Source organism: Crocuta crocuta, unplaced genomic scaffold (genome assembly GCF_008692635.1).
Source record: "Crocuta crocuta isolate KB4526 unplaced genomic scaffold, BGI_CrCroc_1.0 scaffold29, whole genome shotgun sequence".
Lineage (NCBI taxonomy): Eukaryota > Metazoa > Chordata > Mammalia > Carnivora > Hyaenidae > Crocuta > Crocuta crocuta.
In genome coordinates, this window is record NW_027533280.1 from 3411485 (window position 1) to 3436275 (window position 24791).

The 24791-nt window shown below is 41.7% G+C and overlaps 1 protein-coding gene across 1 annotated transcript in view; it reads left to right on the forward strand.

The window, feature by feature from the left end:
* The first annotated feature begins 2610 nt into the window (after positions 1-2610).
* The window catches only part of CLIP1 (CAP-Gly domain containing linker protein 1), a 108765-nt gene continuing 86584 nt past the window's right edge, over positions 2611-24791 (forward strand). Inside the window, exons 1-2 of the mRNA XM_077747952.1 lie at positions 2611-3203; positions 23489-23683. Coding sequence (XP_077604078.1) covers positions 23599-23683 — 85 coding nt within the window. The 5' untranslated portion in view covers positions 2611-3203; positions 23489-23598. The remainder of the gene's footprint in view (positions 3204-23488; positions 23684-24791) is intronic.

A 24791-nucleotide genomic window follows, 5' to 3' on the forward strand; every position in this document is an offset into this window, starting at 1 on the left:
GTCTCCCTCTCTCTCCGACCCTCCCCTGCTCATGCTGTCTCTTTCTCAATTAAAAAAACAAAAAAAACCACACCCCATTTCTTATACTGTATCTCAGTATTCCATGATATTCTATGTAGAACACCACTATTTTCAGACGCTCTGTCCTCCTGAGCACACGTGAGGCATCGCTCCACCCTCGTAGGCCTGTGCCTTGGAAAGACAGAGTCAGCTCTCAGGAAGATGAACTCTCTTTTTCTTCTTTCCACTTTGGAAAATTGTTCTCGTGTGTATTCATTTCTGACAGGCTGCATGGCCTTTTCTCTTGGCTGGTCTTTTCATTATTCCTGAGTCTTTTAACCCTCTGCGGGAGATGGCGGGGTAAAGAAACAGAGGGGTGGTTTGGCATTTCGCTGTCATCACAGGCACCAGCCTCCATAGACTTCCCTCTCATGTTAAATATGTTATCCTGTTACCCGTTAAGACAACCAGCTAGTTGTTGCTGAAACCAAATGGCTCCAGAGTTCTGCTTGGTCTTCTCCCTAGTTTAGCTCACTTGTTACTGCCCTGATTTGAAGCAGTGGGTCTTCTGTGGCCTGTACCTTCAACTGTGTCTGGTGACGCCTGGCACATTTTCCCTGTGCTCGAGTGGCAGGCTTCTGGGAGGCCAGAACAAAAGATGACCTTCGGTGGCTTCATGTCACTCATGATCAGTTCATACCAACTGATCCTCCTGTGCTCACCTCATACTCTGCTCTGGAGGAGATGCTCTCTGTCCCCTGCCCAGTGTTCTATGTCTTCATCCAGAAGACTAACAAAGTCTCTCAAAAGTGAAAATGTGAGACAATACTTTTTCTTCCCTGGATCTTAAATCTTAAACTATAGCCACTAGACTGTTTAAAAACCAAAGACCGTTTACCAAAGCTTAGGGGGAAAAATATCAGGTTAGTAAGAAATGTGGACCTGACTCTGCAGGTGCACCCTTACCCCCTCTTACTGCCCTGCAGTTTTGCCCTCTGGTCCCCGAGCCTCCCTTTCCATATGTATGCTTCTACCACAGCCTTCCTCACCTCTGCCTTGATTTCCTGCTGTCCGTCTGGGAGGGCAGCAAGCACGGTGCTGCTTCAGTGGAAAAATGCCCTCATTCCCCAATTTGTGCTTGAAGTGCTGCTCTTGCCACATTGGCCCTAAACCTGCTGGTCAGTAACTTGCCGGTTCCTTGCGTGTATCTTGAGACACGCTTTTAAATTTTCATCTGTAACTCAGTTTCTGTACTTGGCTTTGAGTTTTGTGGGGGTTATTTTCAGACTAGTAGTGTTGAGCTATCAGTTATGCTAGCCAGTGCCTTGTGCTATAAGTAGGTCATCTTTATACATTACGTATCCTCTGTCAAACAGATATTTTCAAGAGCCTCTTACTGCAGATGCTTCCCCCTTTTTATCTTAATGATTAAATTATTCACAGTTTTATATTCAAGATTTTACATTTTTCCTTTTCTTCAGATATGTGTTGTGATAGAGTTAGGAAGGTGAACATTGCACATCCAGGGAGATTTGGGGCACCTGGCAACTTTATTATCCCTGCCAAGAGGAAGGCTACTTCATTTATATTTTGCCTTAAATATATATTCTAGAACCTGTCCAGTCCAGTAACCACAAGCCACGTATGGCAGTTGAGTACTTGAAATGTGTAAGTCCAAGCTGAGATGTGCTATAAATATAAAATAAATTGATGGATTATTGACAATGGATTTCAGAGACCTAGTAGGGAAAAAAAAATAATGTGACACAGCCTATTAATAATTCTAACACTAATTACATTTTTGAAATAATATTTTGGATATATTTGGTTAAATAAAATATTTCAGCTCTTTTTAATTTTCTAAATGTGGTTACTAGAAAATTTAAAACTATACATTTGTCTCACATTATATTTCTATCAGACAGGACTGTTTTAGAAAGTATAGTAGTGTCAACATAGGTAATGATCTAACTTGAGACTTACAACTCTGATATCCCAGTTGCTAGACGTAGTAATTGAACAGTTTGCCCATAGTGTCATTGGTCTACTTTTAAGAGAAGCCTTTGGGCTGGGAAACTCTCTATTGCTGTCATCTTTGTCAAAGGCTGAGAGAAAGTGAGATAGAATTACTTGGTGCTTTAGTTTGAAAATTGCAGTATTGCATCATTTTACAGGTTCTTGTTTGGATGTTGAGTCAGTTCAGAACTTTTTTGTACTCTTAGTGTGTACCAAATACTTTCTTAGGTCCTTTGGATGCAATGACAGATCTCATCCCAGACCATGAGGAACTTAGTCATCCATGCTATGAGAACAAGACAGGAGTGTGATTCATTGTTCAGTAATAGAAGACCGCACAGTGGCTAGTATAGTGCAGAGAAGGAGGGGGTAGGGCAGGAACAACGGTCAGGAAGGACCCCACGAGGAGGTGATGCATCTGCTTTAATTCTTTTAGAGAACATCCTAGAAGCCCTTCCCTAGGGGAATGCACAGTGCGTTGCAAACACAGCCCATCCTTGGGGGGTGAGGCATGACTGTGTCGTTCCTACCCCAAGAGAGTAAGCTCAGGTCAGCCAGGAAAGGAGATGTGTTAAACAGGCCTCATGCAGGCCCTTATCCATGGGGTTTTGATGGTCCTCTGTGAAGTTGAAATACTTTCCTGTTTTACTCAAGAATTGAAGAAAATATGTAAATGCTCTTCAGTTCTGTCTTTTCCAGTTTTTTTCTGTACATAGATATGAAGGTTAATGAAACTGAAGTGGGGGAAAATCGAATAACTTGCCTTTCTTTAGTGGAAATAGGAACAGTTTGGAAAGCTACCAGAGTGTTGTGTAAGTGTGTTCAGTGGCTAAAGCCGACCAGCTCAGGTTACACTGCATCTCCCCTGTTGGGGGTGGGGGACAGCAAGTGACACAGCATAAAACAGACGCTTACATAACCATGACTCCAGGGGACAGCACTAAGCTGTGAATGGACCTTCCAAACTCCGGAATATGATATTAGAACACAGCCTTTGAATTTTTCTCTGAAGCTTGACTTGAAAGTGAGCTTCAGAAACCTCTCTCAGACTAGACTTTCCATTACTGTCAAACTTCTTTCCCCTTCCCTTCTGTTATTTGTGAACTTTGATCATTTTAGAATTAGAAGGGAAAAAAAAAAAAGAAATAGAAGGGATCTCGGAAGTCTCTGAGTGCAGCTCTCTCCAGGTAAGTCATGTAACCTATGTGGTGCTGGATTTCCTCACGGTCCCAATCAGAGCGGAGCTGAAAGCCAGGTCTCCAGATGCCACTCTCCGGTGGCACACAGCCGGCTTCCAGAGGCTCAGTGTCCAACTCCCTCTCCTGGCAGATTCCCTTCATTGCAGGTTCTTCAACTCTCCTTTGCCTCCCGACAGAATTTCTAGAGTTAGTAAATAAAGGAGGATTTTGTTTTGCTCATGGGGCGATGTGTGCCACGAGGTGACCGGGTGTGGCGTGGGGTGTGATTTGGCAGGGGAGACGCGATGCCCTGCTGGAGGGTGCCAGGTGTGCTGAGCTTGCGGGGCGCCCATCTTACCAGGAGGCTTCTCTCTCTGCACATGGCAGAGCATCCACTGTGGCTTGCCTTTCGCTTTGGATCCTTGCCCTTTGACTCAGGGAGTTTGGATTTGAAATCCAAAACAGTCAAACCACAAAAGGATGGAGTTGGAAATGGATCTTACTTAGTCCGGTTATAACTGAGGATACTGAGGCCTGGAAAGGGGTTAATTGCTAGTGCAGGGTCATCCAGCTGGGACAGAATCCATGTGTTAGTTCTCCAGTCTAACTCTCTTTTCATACTTTCATACTTTTTAAAGTCGTAACATTTTTATAGCAATAAATAAAAACAATAAAACAAAAGTGAGTAAACAAAGCCTTAAAAACTCAGAGAATTATGAAGAACATTATTTCATTTGAACATAATTTATACCATGCTTATTTTTGGGAATTGCTTATTTTGAGAAATCTCTTGTTTCTGTAAATTGCTTAAGCTTTTTTATGTTATGAGGGAGAAGGTGGAGTTTAGACATTACTAAAATACCTCCTATAATAAAAACTTTACATTATGGAGAATTTCAAATGTGCACAGAAGTAGAATACTGTTGTCACCTAACTGAACAAGTTGTCAACTCATCAGTTGTAGCCCATGTAAGTTTTAGCGTGCTGTAGTCAGACTTCTGTGTTTTTTACAGCAATTTTGCCCTTGCCAGTAAAATGTCTTTTTCCTTTTAAGAAAATATAGCACTTTTATTTATTATTCATAGAATTATGCTCTTTGTGGTGTGAAGTATTTCTATCTCAAGTGCTTATCCTAAAAAAATTTTTTAATGTTTATTTTTGAGAGACAGAAAGTGCACGCTCACTAATGGGGAAGGGTCAGAGAGAGAGGGAGAGAGAATCCGAAGCAGGCTCCATGCTGTCAGCACAGAGCCCAGTGTGGGGCCCAAACCCACAAACCGTGAGATCATGACCTGAGCTGAAGTCAGTTGCTCAACCGACTGAGCCACCCAGGCTCCCCATCCTAAAAATTTCTTTGAGTTGACTTAGTCTAAAACAGAATTTTTATCTTTGTCACCACATTAAGAAGCTAGCTACTGTGACTTTAATTTTAGTGACTTCAGGTAGAAGTTTTAATGTTTCTTTAAAGACTGTTTTTTTAAGTTTATCCTTTTTTTTGAGAGAGAGAGAGTGAGAGAGAGCAGGGGAGTAGAGAGAGAGAGGGAGAAAGAGAGAGAGTATCCCAAGCAGGCTGTCTACACTGTCAGTGTGGAGCCCATTGTGGGGCTTGAACTCAGGAACCATGAGATCATGACCAGAGTTGAAACCAAGAGTCAGATGCCCAGCTGACTAAGCCACCTGGGTGCCCCAGTGTTTGTTAATTTTTGAGACAGAGAGAATGAATATGGGTGGGGGAGGGGCAGAGAGGGGGACAGAGGATCAGAAGCGGGCTCTGTTCTGATAGCAGAGAGCCTGATGAGATGCTCGAACTCACAAACCACAAGATCATGACCTGAACTGAAGTCAGATGCTCAACCAACTGAGCCACACAGGTGCTCCTAAACAGGTAGAAATTCGTTTTTAGTTACGGGATAGTCAGGAGTGGGTTTTTCCTGATGAGCCACTGTGTGTGCATATACACGTCCCATGGTGGCCCCATGTGCTGTGTTTATGTTCCTGTGTGGAAGACAGTGCAGCATAGTGTTTTCTTTGTGGTTCAAGCCATTTTACTGTGGCTTTAAAAATCATTAGTGTTTTAGGGGCACCTGGGTGGCTCAGTCGGTTGAGTGTTCGGCTTCGGCTCAGGTCATGGTCTCACAGTCACGGGTTCGAGCCCTGCATCGGGCTCTGTGCTGACAGCTAGCTCAGAGCCTGAAGCCTGTTTCTGATTCTGTGTCTCCTTCTCTCTCTGACCCTCCCCTGTTCACGCTGTCTCTCTCTCTCTCTCAGAAATAAATAAAACATTAAGAAAATATTTTAAAAAAATCATTAATGTTTTTTCCTTCTCAAGAAATTATATCTGTTCATCAAATTCTTTCCTTGAGAAACCCAAGGAAGACAGAAAAGATATAAAAACTACTGATAATCCCATCACCTGGAGATGATTATTAGTCCTTTGTTACATTTCCTTCCAATTCGAGTTTTTTTTTTTAAGTTTGTTTATTTTGAGAGAGAGAGGGGGAGAGAGAATCCCAAGCAGGCTTAATGCTGTCAGTGCAGAGCCTGATGTGGGGCTCCATCTCATGAACCAGGAGATCATGACCTGAGCTGAAATTAAGAGTCTAACGCTTTACTGACTCAGCCACCCAGGTGCCCCCAATTCAAGAGTTTTTAACTGCTTAGAAATCACAATAAATTTTTACTAATTTTTTAATTAAAAAAAATTTTTAATGCTTATTTTTGAGAGAGAGTCAGACCATGAGTGGGGGAGGGGCAGAGAGAGAGAGGAAGGGAGACCCAGAATCTGAAGCAAAAGCAAACTCTAGGCTCTGAGGTGTCAGCACAGAGCCTGAGGAGGGCTCAAAGTCATGAGCCTTGAGATCATGATCCAAGCCAAAGTCAGATGCTCTGCCAACTGAGTCACCCAGGCATCCCTAAATTTTTACTCTTTTTTTTTTCTTAACGTTTTATTTATTTTGAGAGAGTCAGAGTGTGAGTGGGGGAGGGACATAGAGAGACAAAGACACAGAATCTGAAGCAGGCTCCAGGTCTGAGCTGTCAGCACAGAGCCTGACGTGGGGCTGGAACACACAAATGGTGAGATCATGACCTGAGCTGAAGTTGGACAGTTAACCGACTGGGCCACCCAGGCGCCCTATTTTTACTAATTCTTATTCTGTGCTGACTTGTGAACTCTAAAACTCATAAGAGGGCAAATCTACAACAGTTACCAACAGCCTGGTGACTTTGCCTCTTCTTAGAAAAAAAAAATACACCATTGCAGGGCAGTGGTGAGGCTTTATTTATGCTTTTGGCATTTTCAAAATGAACTTCTGGTTTACACATCAGAATCTTCACTCCTCTTAGTAAATAGAGTAAATATTGGGGTTGGTGAAGTTAGAGTGTCAAGGCAGAGATAACATTTTAAGTTTATGATTTGTTTCCTACTCACTTTACAGAATTCTTAAAATTTTTTTTTTAATGTTTTATCTATTTCTGAGAGACACAGAGAGAGAGAGACAGCGTGAGCAGGGGAGGGTCAGAGAGAGAGGGAGATACAGAATCTAATTGAGGCTCCAGGCTCTGAGCTAGTTGTTAGCACAGAGCCTGACGTGGGGCTCGAACCCACAAACCGTGAGATCCTGACCTGAGCTGAAGTCGGACGCTTAACCGACTGAGCCACCCAGGCACCCCACTTCTCAGAATTCTTAACTGGTTAATTTTCAAGGAGAGAATACTAAGAAAAGATGTTTGAAAATGAGCCAGAATGAAAACTTACCAGCTTGAAGTATATACAAATGTGTTTTTGATGGTGAGCCGAGAACTCAGGTGGACGTGCTTTTCTCTGCGCACCAGCACCGTTTATGCGGGTCAGCGGTACAGGAAGGTGTTGCTCATCTGAGGTGGGAGAGCCCTCTGGGAGAAGGTGCATTTCTTGAGTCACGAGCTCTAGATTCAGAGATCTAGAACCTTCAGGGTTTTTTCCAAGGTCGTGAGGTTGCATCCTAGAGATAGACACATCAGAATTCCTCTTTGTGATATCATCATGACCTCACAGGCAGGGCTGCTCAGAATGTTTGTGCAACTTTTGGCAGGATATGAGCTCAGGCCTGGCCCGATTCTACAGACACCATGAGGTACCAGCTTCTCATATTGGTAGATTGTATTGACTTTCCTGCAACTTCCATAGATTAAAAAAATAAAGACGTTAGTGGTAGGCCCTCTTTATTTTATGGAAGATTATATAATGGTAAAAAAAAATCATTGTTTTAAAATATCCTCTGGCAGGACAGTTAAAAACAGAAAACTCAGTAGTAGTGCAGAAGTATTTTACTGTGTGAATGGGTATGTGTTTAATCAGTGGCTCTATTTGCTATGAATTTACTATTAATTTTTCTGTTTCCTGCAAATAAACCTGACATGTTTGTTGTTTGAAAATCTATCTTCAGCATAAGGGCAAGTAACAATTTGAAATGATTAGACGTGGTTATCCGACTTGGTATAAATTAATTATGACCCAGAGGCTTGCTTAAATTCAGACACATCACAATAGAGAAGTTGTTATTATTTGTTTTTGAATTTATTGTTTTGCTCTTTTTACTCGTTTTAGTTGGAGTCGGAAAAGAAAGTGTTGGTTCGCACAAATGCCTAGAAATATAGTCTCTGATGGTTAACACATAGAATTTTCTCAAGGACTGTCCTCCTTTAAACAAAAACTTCAAAAACCTGGTGTTTCTCTCTGCTGGGTGCAAGTGCTTGATAAATTAGCCCTCCCATCTTTTTTAAGTAGGTATTGAGACTCTTCTAACTTTGATTCTGTGAGCTTAAGTTGAGAGATTATTAGGTGGTCAAAAAAGTTTTTTTTTGCTTTGTTACTGCTTTTCCCCTCACAAAGCATGTCAGTATTAGACTCAGCATCCCATTTTTTGAAGTAGATTTCTCTTTAAACTTTTTTTTTTAATGTTTTATTTATTTCTAGGAGAGAGAGAGAGAGCGAGAAAGAGACAGCGTGAGCAGGGGAGGGTCAGAGAGAGAGGGAGTCACAGACTGAAACAGGCTCCAGGCTCTGAGCCGGCAGTCAGCACAGAGCCCGACGCGGGGCTCGAACCCACGAACCGCGAGATCATGACCTAAGCGAAAGTCGGACACTTAACTGACTAAGCCACCCAGGCGCCCCAAAGTAGATTTCTCTTTAAAGTGTTGTCCTATGTACTTCCCTCTGTAACAGTCATATCTCCCAGTTTTCTTAAACATGTAGGACTTAGAGTCTTAAAACATTGACTTTCTTTGAGGCTAGGAACCCTTTATGGGTCCACTAGGTGTGTTTCCTTTCAAATGTGTCTCTTTAAGTGGGACGTCTTTAAGACAGCTTCTTAAATGAGCCATCCTGTAAACATAGGTTACAGAAACTTGAAACTGCCCATTTTGAAGTGAATTTTAGCTACGGGGACATTTAACTACTTTCGATCAATTTTCATTATTACAAACATTTCTGTCTTTTTAGGATATATATATTTTTTCAGGATATATTTTTATGCAGGGAGAATGGAACTGAATCTTTGATTAAAAAACTTTTTTTTTTAAATTTATTTTTGATGGAGAAAGAGAGAAAAAGAGAACAAATGGGAGAGGGTCAGAGAGAGAGGGAGACCTAGTATCCAAAGCAGGTTCTGCACTGAGAGCAAAGAACCGGACATGGAGCTCGAACCCACGAACTGTGAGATCATGACCTCAGCTGAAGTCAGATGCTTAACTGACTGAGCCACTCAGGCGCCCCAGATCTTTGCTTTTAGAATTCCTGTTCCCTCTGCAAAACCTCTTTCATGGAAGGGTTATCCATGTGGGGTCTGAATGGTAGTGGGTCAGTTCTAGCAGAGGGGGAGTGACCCCGGAGCATCTTAGAATGACAGTTTGCTAGTTTCCTGGGGCATCTGGAACAAAGTTTGCTCATTGTGCTTTGCATAGTGTTCAATGGCTCTGGCTTCACTTCCAACCTTGGAATTCACTACTCTAGTCATGTTTCTATTCTTATTTTTCCTCTTTCCAAGGTCTTGGTAACCCATTGGTTTTTTTCCTAATAGCAGTTTTTTTCTTTATCTGGATGTTTTTATGAGGCAGAGATTGCTTATTAAAAGGAGTAATAACTGCAGGGCTGCCTGGTGGCTCAGTCGATGGAGCGTCCGACTTCTGCCCAGGCCATAATCTCATGGTTTGTGAGTTCTAGCCCCACATTGAGCTCATTGCTGTCAGCGCCCAGTCTGCTTGGGATCCTCTGTCCCCTTTCTCTCTGGCTCTCCCCAACTAGCATGTGCATTGTCTCTCTCAAAAATAAAATGAAATAAATGCTCTCTCTCTCAAAAAAAAAAAAGTAACTACAGTAAGCTTAATGTTCTATGTTTGGAGAAGGGTGTTGTCTTGAACTGTATCCATACCTCTGGAAATTTGCTAGGATCAAAGACTGATATTTCTGAAATTTCCTGTTAAAATACTGGGTAGCAAGAGAAGTTCTTTCTGATAGGAAAGTGGGGTGCTTGGGTTCTTAGAAATAATAGCTAACTGTTGCGGTGCTTACTATGTACTGGCATTATCCTCGTCACTTGGACCTCCCCAGGTGCCGGTCTTTTCCAGTATCTAACACACTCAACAGATGTGTACCAAATCTTGACTTCCCAGAGGGCAGAGCACATTTGTTTTTGTTGGGTGGAGGAGAATATTTCTACTTCCCAGAATCCTAACTTGGAGTAAAGCTGACATTCTCAAAAAATGTAAAGCACACTTCTTTTTGTGGAAATACCAAAGAGGATGGGTCTTCTAAAGTTATTTGCTCCTCTGAAATAAATATCTTGTCCTTCTAAAATTTGTTATTTAGGTCAGATCTCAGAGTTAAATCATAAGCTAGGATATTAATCTACTTCAAAATTTTTGCTTACTTGAGGCCTGGGTTTTTTTTTTGTTTTTTTTTTTTTTAAATTTTTATTTTTGGTCTCTTAAACCTGTAGGTTACACGGGACAAAGAACAAAGCCCTGTTCCTCTAGTGTTGATGTTTAGCAACAAAGCTTCCTGTTAGGTGAAATGTAAACCTTTTCATGAGAAGAGAATCAGAGCCATCTATATGTCCTGGAGTCCTCCCTGGTACGGAGTTGGTGCTTGGAAGTAGATCTCCGTCCCTGTATCTCCCATTTGAGAATGTACAAGCAAAATAGTAGCTATTTTTGACTGTTCAAAAGTGACTTCTAGAGATAAATGGTTTACAAATAGTTCTTGGCTTGAAAATATATTGGAACTATGGCATCAGTCAGTGATGTAAAACATAGGATTCTAGGGGTTAGTGTATAGTCTGGTACGGTATTATGGTTTGGAAATTGAGACTGTAAAGTAATGTGACTGGCTTTTAAAAATAAATGGGGGTACCTGGGTGGCTCGGTCCGTTGAGCATTCAACTCTTTTTTAGGTCTCCCATCCCTACTTTAAAAAAAAATTATTTTAAAATTTATTTTCAAATTAGTATATAGTGCAACAGTGATTTCAAGAGTAGATTCCTTAATGTCCCTTAACCATTTAGCCCATCCCCCCCCTCACAACCCCTCCAACAATCCTGTTTGTTCTCTATATTTAAGAGTCTCTTATGTTTTGTCCGTCCCTGTTTTTATATTATTTTTGTTTACCTTCTCTTATATTCATCTGTTTTTTATCTAAATTCATATGTGTGAAGTCATATGATATTTGTCCTCTGACTAATTTCATTTATTGTAATACCCTCCAGATCCATCCACATAGTTGCAAATGGCAAGATTTCATTCTTTATGATTGCTGAGTAATACTCCATTTTGTGTGTGTGTGTGTGTGTGTGTGTGTGTATGTATACACACCACATCTTATCTTCTTTATCCATTCATCTGTCGATAGACATTTGAGCTCTTTCCATACTTTGGCTATTGTTGATAGCGCTGCTGTAAACATTGGGGTGCATGTGCCCTTTCGAAACAGCACACCTGTATCCCTTGGATAAATACCTGGTAGTGCAGTTGCTGGGTTGTAGGGTAGTTCTATTTTTAATTTATTGAGAAACCTCCACACTGTTTTCCAGAGTGGCTGCACCAGTTTGCATTCCCACCAGCAGTGCAAGAGAGTTCCTCTTTCTCCACATCCTTGCCAACATCTGTTGTTGCCTGAGTTCATGTTAGCCATTCTGACAGGTGTGAGGTGGTATCTCATTGTGGTTTTGATTTGTATTTCCCTGATGATGAGCAATATTGAGCATTTTTTCATGTGTTGGTTGGACATCTGGATGTCTTCTTTAATTTTTTTTTTTAAATGTTTTATTTATTTTGGAGAGAGAGACAGCGTGAGCAGGGAAGGGTCAGGGAGAGAGGGAGACACAGAATCCGAAGCAGGCTCCAGGCTCTGAGCTAGCTGTCAGCACAGAGCCTGACGTGGGGCTCGAACCCACGAACCGCGACATCATGACCTGAGCCAAAATTGGACACTCAGCCGACTGAGGCACCCAGGTGCACCCCTGGATGTCTTCTTTGGAGAAATGTCTTTTCATGTATTTTGCCCATTTCTTCACTGCATTATTTGTTTTTTGGGTGTTGAGTTTGATAAATCCTTTATAGATTTTGGATACTAACTCTTTATCTGATATGTCATTTGCAAATATCTTCTCCCATTCCTTCGGTTGCCTTTTAGTTTTGCTGATTGTTTCCTTTGCTGTGCAGAAGCTTCTTATTTTAATGAGATTCCAGTAGTTCACTTTTGGTTTTGTTTCCCTTGCCTCTAGAGAACGTTGAGTAAGAAGTTGCTGCAGCCAGAGTCAGAGGTTTTTGCCTGCTTTCTCCTCCAGGATTTTGATGGCTTCCTGTCTTACATTTAGGTCTTTCATCTATTTTGAGTGTATTTTTGTGTATGGTGTAGGAAGGTGGTCCAGGTTCATTCTTCTGCATGTCGCTGTCCAGTTTTCCGAGTACCATTTTGCTGAAGAGACTGTCTTTATTCCATTGGATATTCTTTCCTGCTTTGTCAAAGATTAGATGGCCGTATGTTTGTGGGTCCATTTCTGGACGAGCATCCAACTCTTGATTTCAGCTCAGATCATGATCTCATGCTTTGTGGATCGAGCCCTGTGTTGGGCTCTATGCTGACAGTGTTGAGCCTGCTTGGGATTCTCCTTTTCCCTCTCTCTCTGCCCCTCCCCCCCCTCTGAAAATAAATATTTTAAAAAATGGAAAAAGGGGCTCCTGGCTGGTTCAGTCAGTGGAGCATGTGGTCCTGAATTTGAGCCCCATGTTGAGTGTAGAGATTACTTAAATAAACTTTAAATAAATGAAAAAAATACACCAGCACTTAGGTTCTGTCATCTGGGGAAGTGGTGTTCATTTATTACAGTGATAGAGCCATTAGTAATTCTGGGAAGAACTCTTATAATTGCATATGTACCTTGTATACACTTTTACTATGTTAAGTAGTTACATATCATGTTTTATTTTTTTTCTGCACATTATATTTAAAGTTTTTTTTAAATACAAATTTTAGAAGCAGCTAGTAGTGTTTTAGAGCCAAGTCCAGTGAAGAGCTGTGAGAGACTGAGGTGGTCATTACCACTTAGGGTCACCAATAAAGTACAACTTACAAACTGTCTCTGAAGTTAATTCTAAAAGAGGAGTCAAAGATACTTTTGACCAAAGCAGTATTATTGAGATAACCTTAAAATTTATTCAAGTGATTACATTCAGCAAGTAGATCCTTCCTGAATGGAGGAGGTTCTAGAATAGTGCTGTCCAATAGAACTTTCTGGAATGGTAGAAATTGTTATATGTTGTGTGGTTATTGAGCACTTGAAATGTGGCTGGTGTGACTGAGGAACTGAATTTTTATTTCATTTTATAAGAATTTAAAGTTAAAAAAAATTTTAATGTTTTATTTATTTCTGAGAGAGAGAGAGAGAGAGAGAGAGACAGCGTAAGCAGGGGAGTGTCAGAGAGAGAGGCAGGTACAGAATCTGAAGCGGGCTCCAGGCTCAGAGCTGTCAGCACAGAGCCCGACGTGGAGCTCCAACCCACGAACCCTGAGATCATGACCTGAGCCAAAGTCGGATGCTTAACCAACTGAGTCACCTAGGCGCCCCTATAAGAATTTAAAGTTTAAACAGCACATGTGGCTAGTGACTACCATACTGGATAGGGTACATCTAGAACATTTAGCTTTCAGTGTGACTTATGGATTGGCATGAACAGTTGATGGTAAGACACTATAAAAAATCTTAAAAAATTTTTTTAATGTTTATTTTTGAGAGAGAGAGAGAGAGGGAAAGGGAGAGAGACTGAGTGTGAGCAGGGGAGGGGCAGAGAGAGAGGGAGACCCAGAATCCAAAGCAGGCTCCAGGCTCTGACTGTCAGCACAGAGCCGGACGTGGGGCTTGAACTCACAGACTGGGAGATCATGACCTGAGCCGAAGTCAGATGCTTAACTGACTGAGCCCTTTAAAAATCCAGGCACCCCTATAAAAATCCTAAAACAGTTATTTTACCAGCAAAAATGAGTATATTCTGGAATAGCAGAGAATTGCAATTCAAGACAAGCAGGCCATAGCAAAAACCATAGGCTAGTCCAACAAACTAAGAAGCACTTTATTTTATGGAGAAGGTGGAAGTTGGGAAGGGTAAGTTTGAGAAGAGTCCATTGGAGAAAGGCAAGAGTTCAGGGTCATGACTGTTTCTCTTTGGCTGAGTGAGGTAGTCAAATTTGTCGACGAGATGCAGTGTACATCTTTTGCTGTTGGGGCCTGTAATTGAGGATTCTTTCCTGTTGAAAGTTCTGTCGGGATCTGTCATTTACAATTCCTGACTGGTACTGCTTGAGACCCCCCCACCCCCCGCCTTCTGGCCCCCTGACTCCTTGTTAGTCAGGTTACCCTTTATTCATGTTCATGTTCACATTATTGAGGCAAAGTAGGTCGTGGGATTTCTGGTCCATCCCACCCCATGTGGAGAGTAGTAGAGAGGCCAGAATTTGTCATTTATCTTCAGTGGTATCTAATTTTTATAGCCCTTGGAAATTTATCCTTGCTAAGGTGTTATGTGAAGGATTTGAGATGAGAACCTTTGTATTTCCATTTTGATCACTGACTTCAAATGCTCCTGATTCCTCTTTGTGAAATTTAAGACCTGCCCCTGGCAGCCCCCATCTGTTACTTGTACCCACGGTTGGAGTGAGGGAGGGCTTGGGATGCCACTAGAAAAAGCCTACCAACCCTTGGTTTAAATCTTTGCTTGACAATGATAGCCAGGTTAAGATCACTGAAATGAACAACTGAAATAAATTTAGGGTTTAAGGGGAAAGTCTAGACCTCTTTCATTTCCTACCACTAGAATCTTGAAGTAAAAGCTGATCATAGTAAATTTCCTTGATTGAACTCTAAGGCGCTTCTCTAACCTGATTTATTGCAAGAATCTTCTGATGTTAGCCAAACCAAGCTGCTCAGTGTCTTACATGCTTTATACCCTTCCTTCGTCCTTCCTCTCCTCCTCTGGAGGCTTTTCTCCGTGACTTTTTTTTTTTTTTAATATTTTATTTCTAGGAGAGAGAGAGAGAGAGACAGCGTGAGCAGGGGAGGGTCAGAGACAGAGGGAGTCACAGACTCTGAAACAGGCTCCAGGCTCTGAGCTGGCAGTCAGCACAGAGCCCGACGCGGGGCTCGAACCCACGAACCGCGAGATCATGACCTAAGCGAAAGTCGGATGCTTAACCGACTAAGCCACCCAGGTGCCCCTCTCTGACTTTTTAAAGTCCTGACTGCTGGGGGCGCCTGGTGGCCCAGTCGGTTAAGCGTCTGACTTCAGGTCAGGTCGTGGTCTCACAGTTGTGGGTTTGAGCCCCGTGTCGGACTGTGTACTGACAGCTAGCTCAGAGCCTGGAGCCTGCTTCGGATTCTGTATCTCCCTCTCTCTCTGACNTACATTGTGTCCTTGGTTATTTTTCATTTATGTGAGTCTTTTCTTCCCAAAGACGTTATAAATTCCTTGAGTTTATAGGTCTGCGTCATGTATTTTTCTGTCCCCTGTAGCAAGCACCAACTATGTTTTAAAATACTGATACACTCTAACTGGTTTGTCGAATTATTGAAACAATTAAGACTATTTTCCTCATTCATTTTCTTTCCTGAGCATTGTTTATAAAGTACTGTGGGAAATATAGCAATGACAAAAAGACAGTCTGGTGAAGCACATAGACAACAGACACAGCTTAGTGCGCCAGGTGCTTGGAAGAGATACAGACTCAGTACGACAGGAAGTTGCACGTTTTCATTGGTGAGCTTTGGAGAAGGTTTTGTGGGGCAGAGGAATGCCTGAGTCTACCCTTGTGTAAGGTTTCAGCAGATGGAGATAACTAGACTTGGAAAGGGCATTCAAGGCTGAGTGAATGCCTGAAACAAAAATATAGAAGAGCTATACGCTGAGGGTTCTGTAGTGCTATTTGGGGAATCGACATGTAGATGGTTCATGTGCATGTAATTGAGAAAATGAACCTCAGGTGACATTTCTTATTCAGTTGTTCAGCAGTGAGTGGTCTCGAATGTAAGCATCAGAATCACCAGAAGGGCTAAAAATACAAATAGCTGGTCCCCCACCCAGAGTTTGTTTCAGGAAGTCTGTGGTGGGAGGGCCCTGATAAGTTTCCAGGTGATGCTGATGCTGCCACACATTTTGAGAACCGCTAATTTGGAGTATCATTCTGTCTGATAACGAATTTAGAGAAATGCTTGGTTTACATATATAAACACCCCTATGTTAATGGATAATTGTGTTCTTTTTGCTTTTTGTACATACTTCTGGTCTTCCCACAAATTAAAAGTTCAGTTTTATCACTGAGCTGCCAGCACAGTGCTGTCCCAGTGGTAATAAAGCAGTAAATACTGTACTTGCTAACTTGGCCTCCGCATCTGTGAATATACGAGCCAGAAGCACATGCTTCTGAAAGCCCTTAGGGAATAGGGTTTTTCAGCCTTTGCAACTCTAAATATAAACCACAAATGGACAGAGCAGCAGTTCTACACTTTTTTCCTTAGGACCGTTTTACATTCTTAAAAATTATTGAGGTATCAAGAGAGCTTTTCTTTATTAAGCTTTTATCTATTGATGTCTATACCATATTAGAAATTAAAGCTGGATATTCATCAGAAATTAGAAATTCATTACATGTTTAAAAAATTTAAAAAAAATTTTTAATTTTTTTATTTCTGAGAGGGGGGGCGGAGAGAGAGAGAGAGACAGCATGAGCAGGGGAGGGTCAGAGAGAGAGGGAGACCCAGAGTCTGAAACAAGCTCCAGGCTCTGAGCTGTCAGCACAGAGCCCGACGTGGGGCTTGAACCCATGAACCGTGAGATCATGACCTGAAGCTGAAGTTAGACCCTCAACCAACTGAGCCACCCAGGTACCCCCCAGCCAAAAATTTTTTTAATGTTTATTTATTCTTGGGAGATAGAGACAGTGTGAGCAGGGGAGGGACAGAGAGAGTGGGAGACACGGAATCCAAAGCAGGATCCAGGCTCCGAGCTGTCAGCACAGAGCCTGATGCGGGGCTCAAACCCATGAAGCATGAGATTGTGACCTGAGCCAAAGTCAGACGTTTAACTGACTGAGCCTCCCAGGTGCCCCAGAAATTCATTACATGTTACATAAATTTTTAACGAGTAACTTTCTCTAAAATAAAAACTTGAAAATGGCATTGTTTTTACATTTTTGCAAATCTGTCTTTAATAGAAGATGGCTTAATAGGAGACAGGTGCTTCCTCATTCCATCTGTAGTGAATTGTTCTGGTTGATGCACATGAAGGAAATTGGCCTCAACAGGTGAAGAGGAAAGGAAAAGAGCATTTTAAGGGCATTTTCAGATAATTATGGATTTTCTTCTACTAAAATTAGATAGGTTGTAGTTGATTAACAGTGGAATCTGAAACTGTATGAACGAGCTTTTATTGTTCTATGAGAATCCATTGGTCTAATTTGTGCTTTGAATGAACATTTTACCCATGAGTGATTTTGTAACACGCGTTATCTGTTGAAAAATACTGATCACTGAGTTACACCACATTTCCATATACTGGCACATTTCATTATATAATATCAAAAAGTTATGTTTGTTAATACTATTGATCTCATCAGAAAATTCTTTAGTATTGGGAAGCTGTCAAGCTCACAGTGGAGGATATATTTTCCAAAATTCAAAGTTTCTCTTGAATGCCTAAAATTTATCTTTGTTAACAAATAGGTGTTTTCCTTGAAGGGACAGGGTCACACAGTTCATTTTCAAGAGAATGTCTGCCAGATTACCCACCCCTCAGTAGCCATAGTTTACCAGTCATTTATTCAAGTACAGTGGATTTTCCCCCAAAGAAGTGGCTAATTGAGCGTGTGCCTCCATTGCACACATTCTTCTATGTGACGCGGCGCAGCGAGGCACAGCCAAGGTGCTTCCTGTGTACTCGCCAGGTTGCTGTAGAGTATTAAAAGGGCATGTATTTAAGGGTTGGATTTCTTTTAAATTTTTAAAAATTTTAGTTTGTTTATTTGAGAGTGCACAAGAGTGTACTACCACTTCATTACAGTGGAGGATGGATAATTTCATACTGTCCATCCCTGGGCTGCTGGGTTCACCTCATTTAGCCCAATTCTTCACTCTTTCTTTCCTTCCCAAACTCTAGCTCTGCCTTCTATAATTCAGGTTGTAATGATCAGTCTTCTCTCTACCCCCCATCCTCTCCTGTGAACAGTCTCCTTCCTTCTGCCTTATTTGACACTTGCCTCTGAAGACCATCTTCCGCCTCCCCTGCAACCCCCAGAGAAACACCTCAGGGCCAGGACGGTGAGATTGGTGAATTGTTGACCTTGTTGTTTGATGCTCTAAACTGCTTCTCAGGCCTTGAGAAACCCCAGCTCTTCTACCACCTGGTACCCCTCCTGCAGCTGACATCTCCTGACTTCAGTCTCTTTGATTCCTTTTAACTTCTCGATTCCCTTTATCTGTGGACTCCCTGGTCCTTTGTAAAATCGCTTCCACACTCAGGCCGCTGTATTCCATCTCTCCAAGTCAAAATCTTGAAGCTTCTCACTCCAACTCAAAGGGAAGGGAGCATCAGTATCCCCTGGGAGTGTTAGCAGAACCCAAGGCCCCATCCCAGACCTGGTGAGTGAGAATCTAGTTTAACAGGATGTCATTGGAGCACCTAGTACCCTCAGGATAACCATTCTCCATCCTGTTGAGCTCTCTCATCCCTCACTGCTTTTCACTATCAGACCCACTCTGTCTTCACTTTTCTTTCACCCATCTCAGATTCCCTGTCCTGTTTTTAAAAAAAGATTTTATTTTTTAAAAATTAAAAAGAAATTTAACGTTTATTCATTTTTGATAGAAACAGAGTGCAAACAGGAGAGGGGCAGAGAGAGAGGGAGATACAGAATGTGAAGCAGGCTCCAGTCTCTGAGCTGTCAGCACAGAGACCAACACAGGGCTCGAACCCACAAACCACAAGATCATGACCTGAGCCGAAGTCAGATGCTTAACCGACTGAGCCACCCAGGCTGCCCTTTAAACATTTTTTTTTTAATGTTTCATTTATTTTTGGGAGAGAGACAGTGCGAATGGGGCAGGGGCAGAGAGAGAGGGAGACACAGAATCTGAAGCAGGCTCCAGGCTCTGAGCTGTCAGCACAGGGCCCGATGTGGGGCTTGAACCCATGACCTGTGGTATCATGATTTGAGTTGAAGTTGGAACTTAACTGACTGAGCCACCCAGGTGCTCCTAAAGATTGTATTTTTTAAAAAATAATCTCTACACCCAACATAGGGCTGAACTTACAACCCTGAGATCAAGAGTTGGATCTTCTCTCTACTGGCTGAACCAGCAGACATCCCTCCCTGTCCCTTTTTATCCCTCCTTGCTTTTCCTTCCATTTTAATTTAACTGGCAAAATTTTTATTATGATTGAACTTAGCTCCCCACCTTCCTGGTACCTGTGCCTGAGCAGAAGCTTGTTAATAGAAGAAAAGGTAACGGGAGGCTGGTTTCACTTTAAGTTTATAACTGCAAGCCTCACGTTCACTCTGCTGCTTGGCATTCCTGCTACATTTCTCCAGTAAGCTCCCATTTTCCTTGCTCAAAGACAAATATTTTTTTGTGTTAAGCTTTCATTTTGAGCCTCCCAGAGTTGTCTCTCCTGCTTTCTGCATGGCCCCATGAGAAAATGGAAGAGTGCTTTTTTCATAGTAGTTTCTCAGGAGATATTTGTTGAATGAATGGGTTACTATCTTGGAGGAAGATTTCTTCAGAGAGCTGATCTATCAGGCAAAGCACGGGGTCTCAAAAGTGCCACCACCACTTGTTTGACCTTGAGAAAACCACTTAACTGCTCAGACCTTCATTCTCTACCCATGAGTGGGTATATTAGTAACCGTTCGCCTTCCCTCCAGGTTATTTTGAGATGCAGATAACTCAATTTTATCTTTGTGCTTTGGGCATTTTTGCTGCTGTACATGTGTCCATCATTTTAGTAAGACGAGTCCTAATGTTTTTAATTGTGGTGTGCGGTCCCTCCTAAGTTTGGATGTTAGGTTCAATGGAAAGAAGTTGGACTCTGGAATCAGGTCTACTTACTCTTCATATCTCTGCTGCTCAGCCAATTGACCTCAGGTGGCCGGTCATGAACAAGTGAGGAAATATATATATTAATCTGAGGTGTTGATTCATTTGTTAAGAAAGGATAATAATAGTAGTTGATCCATAGAAGTGTAAGCCTCAAGTGGGATAATAATATGCATAAAAATGATTTCTAGATTATAATACTGTGTGTACTATGGTTCATACATGTTGGGAGGGTAGAGGAGAAGGGTGGTTTGTCTTATTTTAGGTCCAAAACAATTGAGATTCTGTAAGCATGAACATCTGAAATTCAACTATGCCCAGCATATTAGAGAGGCAAGAATGTCTTTTTTTTCCTTTTGCATGTATTTTGGAAGATAGTAGTTTAAAATTTTTTTAATGTTTTATTTATGTATTTTTATTAAATTTTTTAAAATATTTAATATCCATGAACAGGGGAGGGGCAGAGAGGGAGACACAGAATCCAAAGCAGGCTCTAGGCTGAGGTGTCAGCACAGAGCCTGATGGCGGGCTCGAACTCAACTGTGAGATCATGACCTGAGCTGAAATCCGATGCTCAACCGACTGAGCCACCCAGGCGCCCTTGAAGAGATTAGTTTTAAGGTGACATTCACTGACCTTGAAACATCATATGGAGATGTTGCTTCTTGGTCATTGCCATTTGTGGGTACCATGACCAAGACTTTGATCTTTTCTCAGTAAATTGATTTTTTGAAGCAAGCCTGACATACCATTCATTAATAATACATGAAGAAGAAACTTGTTTGAATTGGAAGATTTAAAAACCCAGTAATGGTAGTGTTGTTACTAATCCTTTTATGGAGACAGACTAGACTTTTCTCCTTTGTTATATCTTGGTCACAGTTCCCCGCTTCAGAATTCAAATGACTTGGATGAACCGAGAGGCAGAGGCATTCACATTAGGCCACAAAGCCCTAGACTTTTCTTAGGTTCCTAATAACCACATGCTTTGTTCTTTTGACTGAAGCTTGTAGATGGTCAGATTTTGTGAGCTCAGAGTGTTGAGCTGCAAAGTTTGAAATAGGCCGAGGCTTCCTAGTTGCTGATTATGGTGATTTTCACAATTTCTCTTTAGGGAGGAATGCTTGACCAGAGCCCAAGAACTCACTGTTCTGCCTGACTGAAGTATTTTAAAGAGCACGTCATGCTCTCTTCTTACCATTGTAATAACTTCCCTGGGACTATTGTACCCTCTCTGCCTGTTCTTTTCTTACCTACCTGATAGGTAATGTTGGACCAGGCTGAAGAGTAGGCTTGATGTAACAAGGCCCATGGCAGTTTCTGACCTTAGCCTATCCCCACCCTTTTCAAATTCTCTGGATATGTCAGTAGTCTTTTTTGCTGAGTTTAGAGGGGACTCAGCCATTCCCTTCCATCTAATGCAATAGCAAGAGCCAGTAAGTCGGCTTGAAACTTACAGGTTGTGTATGGTGAGGGTGTGACAGTGAAGCAGATGCTTCAAACCTGACTCTGAATCAACCCTCTGCCCTGGCACACGGACTCCCACAGCCACTGCCACCATCACAGCAGGGATAATGATGGTGGTGATAGAAAGGAGTCCTGGAATTTTGTATTAATCATCAGGATTGACAATCACTGTCTTCCAGTAAACAGTTCTTTCTCTGTTAATCAGAATTTACTCAAAGCCATACAATTTACCTTTCACATTATTAAAAATACCCTGTACCACTTTGGACCCTTTCAAGAACCATGGGGAATCTGCAAATGGAGCCTAATGAGGCAACTGTCTTGGTTTGATTTCTGTCCAGTCTGATTATCTTTGAACAGAAAAGCTGACATGGCTGTATTCCTCTCCTAGGGCCGCCGAAACAAATTACCACAAATTGTTTTGTTGGCTTAAAACAACAGAAAGGTGTTCTCTCACAGTTCTGGAGGCCAAAATTCAGAAATGTGCCAGCAGGTTGGGTCCTTCTGGAGGCTCTGAGGGAGCATTTCTCTCAATGCCTGTCCCTGAGCTTTTGGTGGCTGTCAGCTATCTTTGGCTTTGGACACATCACTGCAGTCCCTGCCTCCATCTTCTCGTGGCCTTCTTGGTGTGTTCTCTTGCCCTAGTACAGACATTTGTCATTAGGTTTAGGGCCCACCGAGGTAATTCCAGGATAATCCCATCTCAAGATCCTTAACTAAATTACGTCTGCAAAGACTCTTATTCAAAATAAGGTCCCATTCACAGGTTCTAGATGAATATATCTGGGTGGGGGGAGGGGTGGGCACTGTTCAGTCCACTCTAGGGGCTATAGCAGGCTCCTCTGACATCCCTGCCAGATTTGTTGCTGCTGCTTGTTATTGCTTAAAAGAGAGAATGGCAGAGGCGCCTGGGTGGCTTAGTCAGTTAAGCGTCCGACTTCTGCTCAGGTCATGAGCAGGGTTCATGAATTCCAGCCTCACATCATGCTCCGAGCTGTCAGCACAGATTCTGTGTCTGCTTTGGATTTTGTGTCTCCCTCTCTCTCTGCCCCTCCCCCACTCACTCTCTGTCTGTCTCTCAAAAATAAACATTAAAAAAGTTAAAAAAAAAAAAAGGCAGAGTGACATCAGTTCTTCCTCATCCCAGCTCTACTAATAGAGAATAGTGCAAAACACAATCATTTGACAAGAGTAACAATTGTCTCTTTGATTGAATTATTCTGTGTTTAGGTGTTATGTGTAGAAATCTTTTCCCATATTCCTAAATTCCTACATCTTTCTCCTCTCTTAAAGAGAATAAATAAGACAAGATCCTATTTTGCCTGGGCCCAAAGTTGTAGATTCATACCTAGTCTTTTTTTTTTTTTTTTTTAAATTTATTTCTAGGAGAGAGAGAGACAGCGTGAGCAGGGGAGGGTCAGAGAGAGAGGGAGTCACAGACTGAAACAGGCTCCAGGCTCTGAGCTGGCAGTCAGCACAGAGCCCGACGCGGGGCTCGAACCCATGAACCGCGAGATCATGACCTAAGCGAAAGTCGGACGCTTAACCGACTAAGCCACCCAGGCGCCCCGATTCATAACTAGTCTTGAGTAAATCAATAGTGTGTTACGTTTTGTAGACAGGACAAAAACAATTGTCCTTCACTTCCAGATACAGCTTTTTCTTACAGAGTTGGAAACTCTCTCTAGTTTGACATGTATGTGGTTTTGTATTGAGCATTGCATAATTCTGTGAACTTAAAAAGGTACGAAGTTAATACTGCCTTGTGGTCATAAAACTTGAGCAAAATGAATGAAGGCCCCCTTCTTTTCCTTCTTTTTCACATTTTCTGAATCCATTATGTGGATGTGTGGATTATAGGTACTGTACTGAGCTGGTAATATTAAGTAATGAAAAATGAATGTGTTGCTAGGCTCAACTACTTGTTTGTAGGGTAGTAAACTGCTTCTAAATCCACTTCAGCAGCATCTTCATGTTTTTATCTAGAGTTTTCTAGGTTCCTAGGTTTCGTGTGAAGATAGTTTATCATCACATATAAAGAAAAGTTTAGCTATGGAAACCAACTTGACAATAAACAAAAACAAAAATAAAATAAAAGTTTTATATATAAAAAAAGAAGTTTAGCTTGCAAAACTGCTTTAATGATAGGTGTTATTTCTACTTTGTTCCTCCTGTAGATTCTAAATTCTGTTTATATTTTTCTCTTTGCAGATTTAACCCAGAGACTGACTTCACCATCGAAACACCCATAGTTATATCAATGATTGAGGCAAGATAGTGGCAGCAGGCAAAGGAAAAACAGCTCTGACATCCTAAAGACCATGAGTATGCTAAAACCAAGTGGGCTTAAGGCCCCTACCAAAATCCTTAAGCCTGGAAGCACATCCTTGAAGACACCTGCTGCTGGTAAGGCTTTCTGTTTTCCCTTAGTAGAAATCCATTCAAATCCTATTTGAAAACTTTAAAAAGACAGCCTTAAAAAACTTCATATTCTTGAAAATATTTGAAAAAGTGTTTTTTTAAATATTTCACACTTTTATTTTTTTTTAATTTTTTTTAATGTTTTTTATTTATTTCTAGGAGAGAGAGAGACAGCGTGAGCAGGGGAGGGTCAGAGAGAGAGGGAAATACAGACTCTGAAACAGGCTCCAGGCTCTGAGCTGGCAGTCAGCACAGAGCCCGACGCGGGGCTCGAACCCACGAACTGTGAGATCATGACCTGAGCCGAAGTTGGACGTTTAACCAACTAAGCCACCCGGGCGCCCCTATTTGAAAAAGTTTTAATTAAAAGACATGGAATTTTATACCTAAAAAACTTAAAAAAAATTTTTTTTAAATGTTTGTTTTTGAGAGAGAGAGCTTGAGCCAGGAAGGAGCAGAGAGAGAGGGAGACACAGATTCTGAACCAGGCTCCAGACTCTGAGCTGTTAGCTCAGAGCCCAACTCGGGGCTCAAACTCACAAACCTTGAGGTCATGACATGAGCCAAAGTCGGATGCTTAACTGACTGAGCCATCCAGGCGCCCCTATATCTAAATATCTTAATGAAGAGTTTACTCTTCTTGTAGGTTGTCTTTTTTTTTTTTTTTTTTTAATATTTATTTATGGTCGTCTGGGTGGCTCAGTTGGTTAAGTGTCTGATGAGACTCTTGGTTTTGGCTCAGGTCATGATTTCGCGGTTCGTGAGTTTGAGCCCCACATCTGAGCTGCCAGCACAGAGCCTGCTTGGGATCCTCTCTCTCTGCCTCTCCCCTGTTTGCTCTCTTTATTTTTCAAAATGAATAAATAAATTAAAAAGAAAATAAACTTTATTTAGTGCAAGGTGATAAAAAGTCAAGTGACTTTAGTATTTAATCCTTACAGTGTTAAGATATAGTACTTTGTTTTTCTCCCTATGTCATCTTGAACTCATGGGCCTTTCTCCTTGGGGTTTAGGGATGTTTAGAGAAACCAAAGACGAGTCTGGTTTAAAAGATTTGATGAGACTAATTGATCTGAAGTTTGCCATTGGTTTT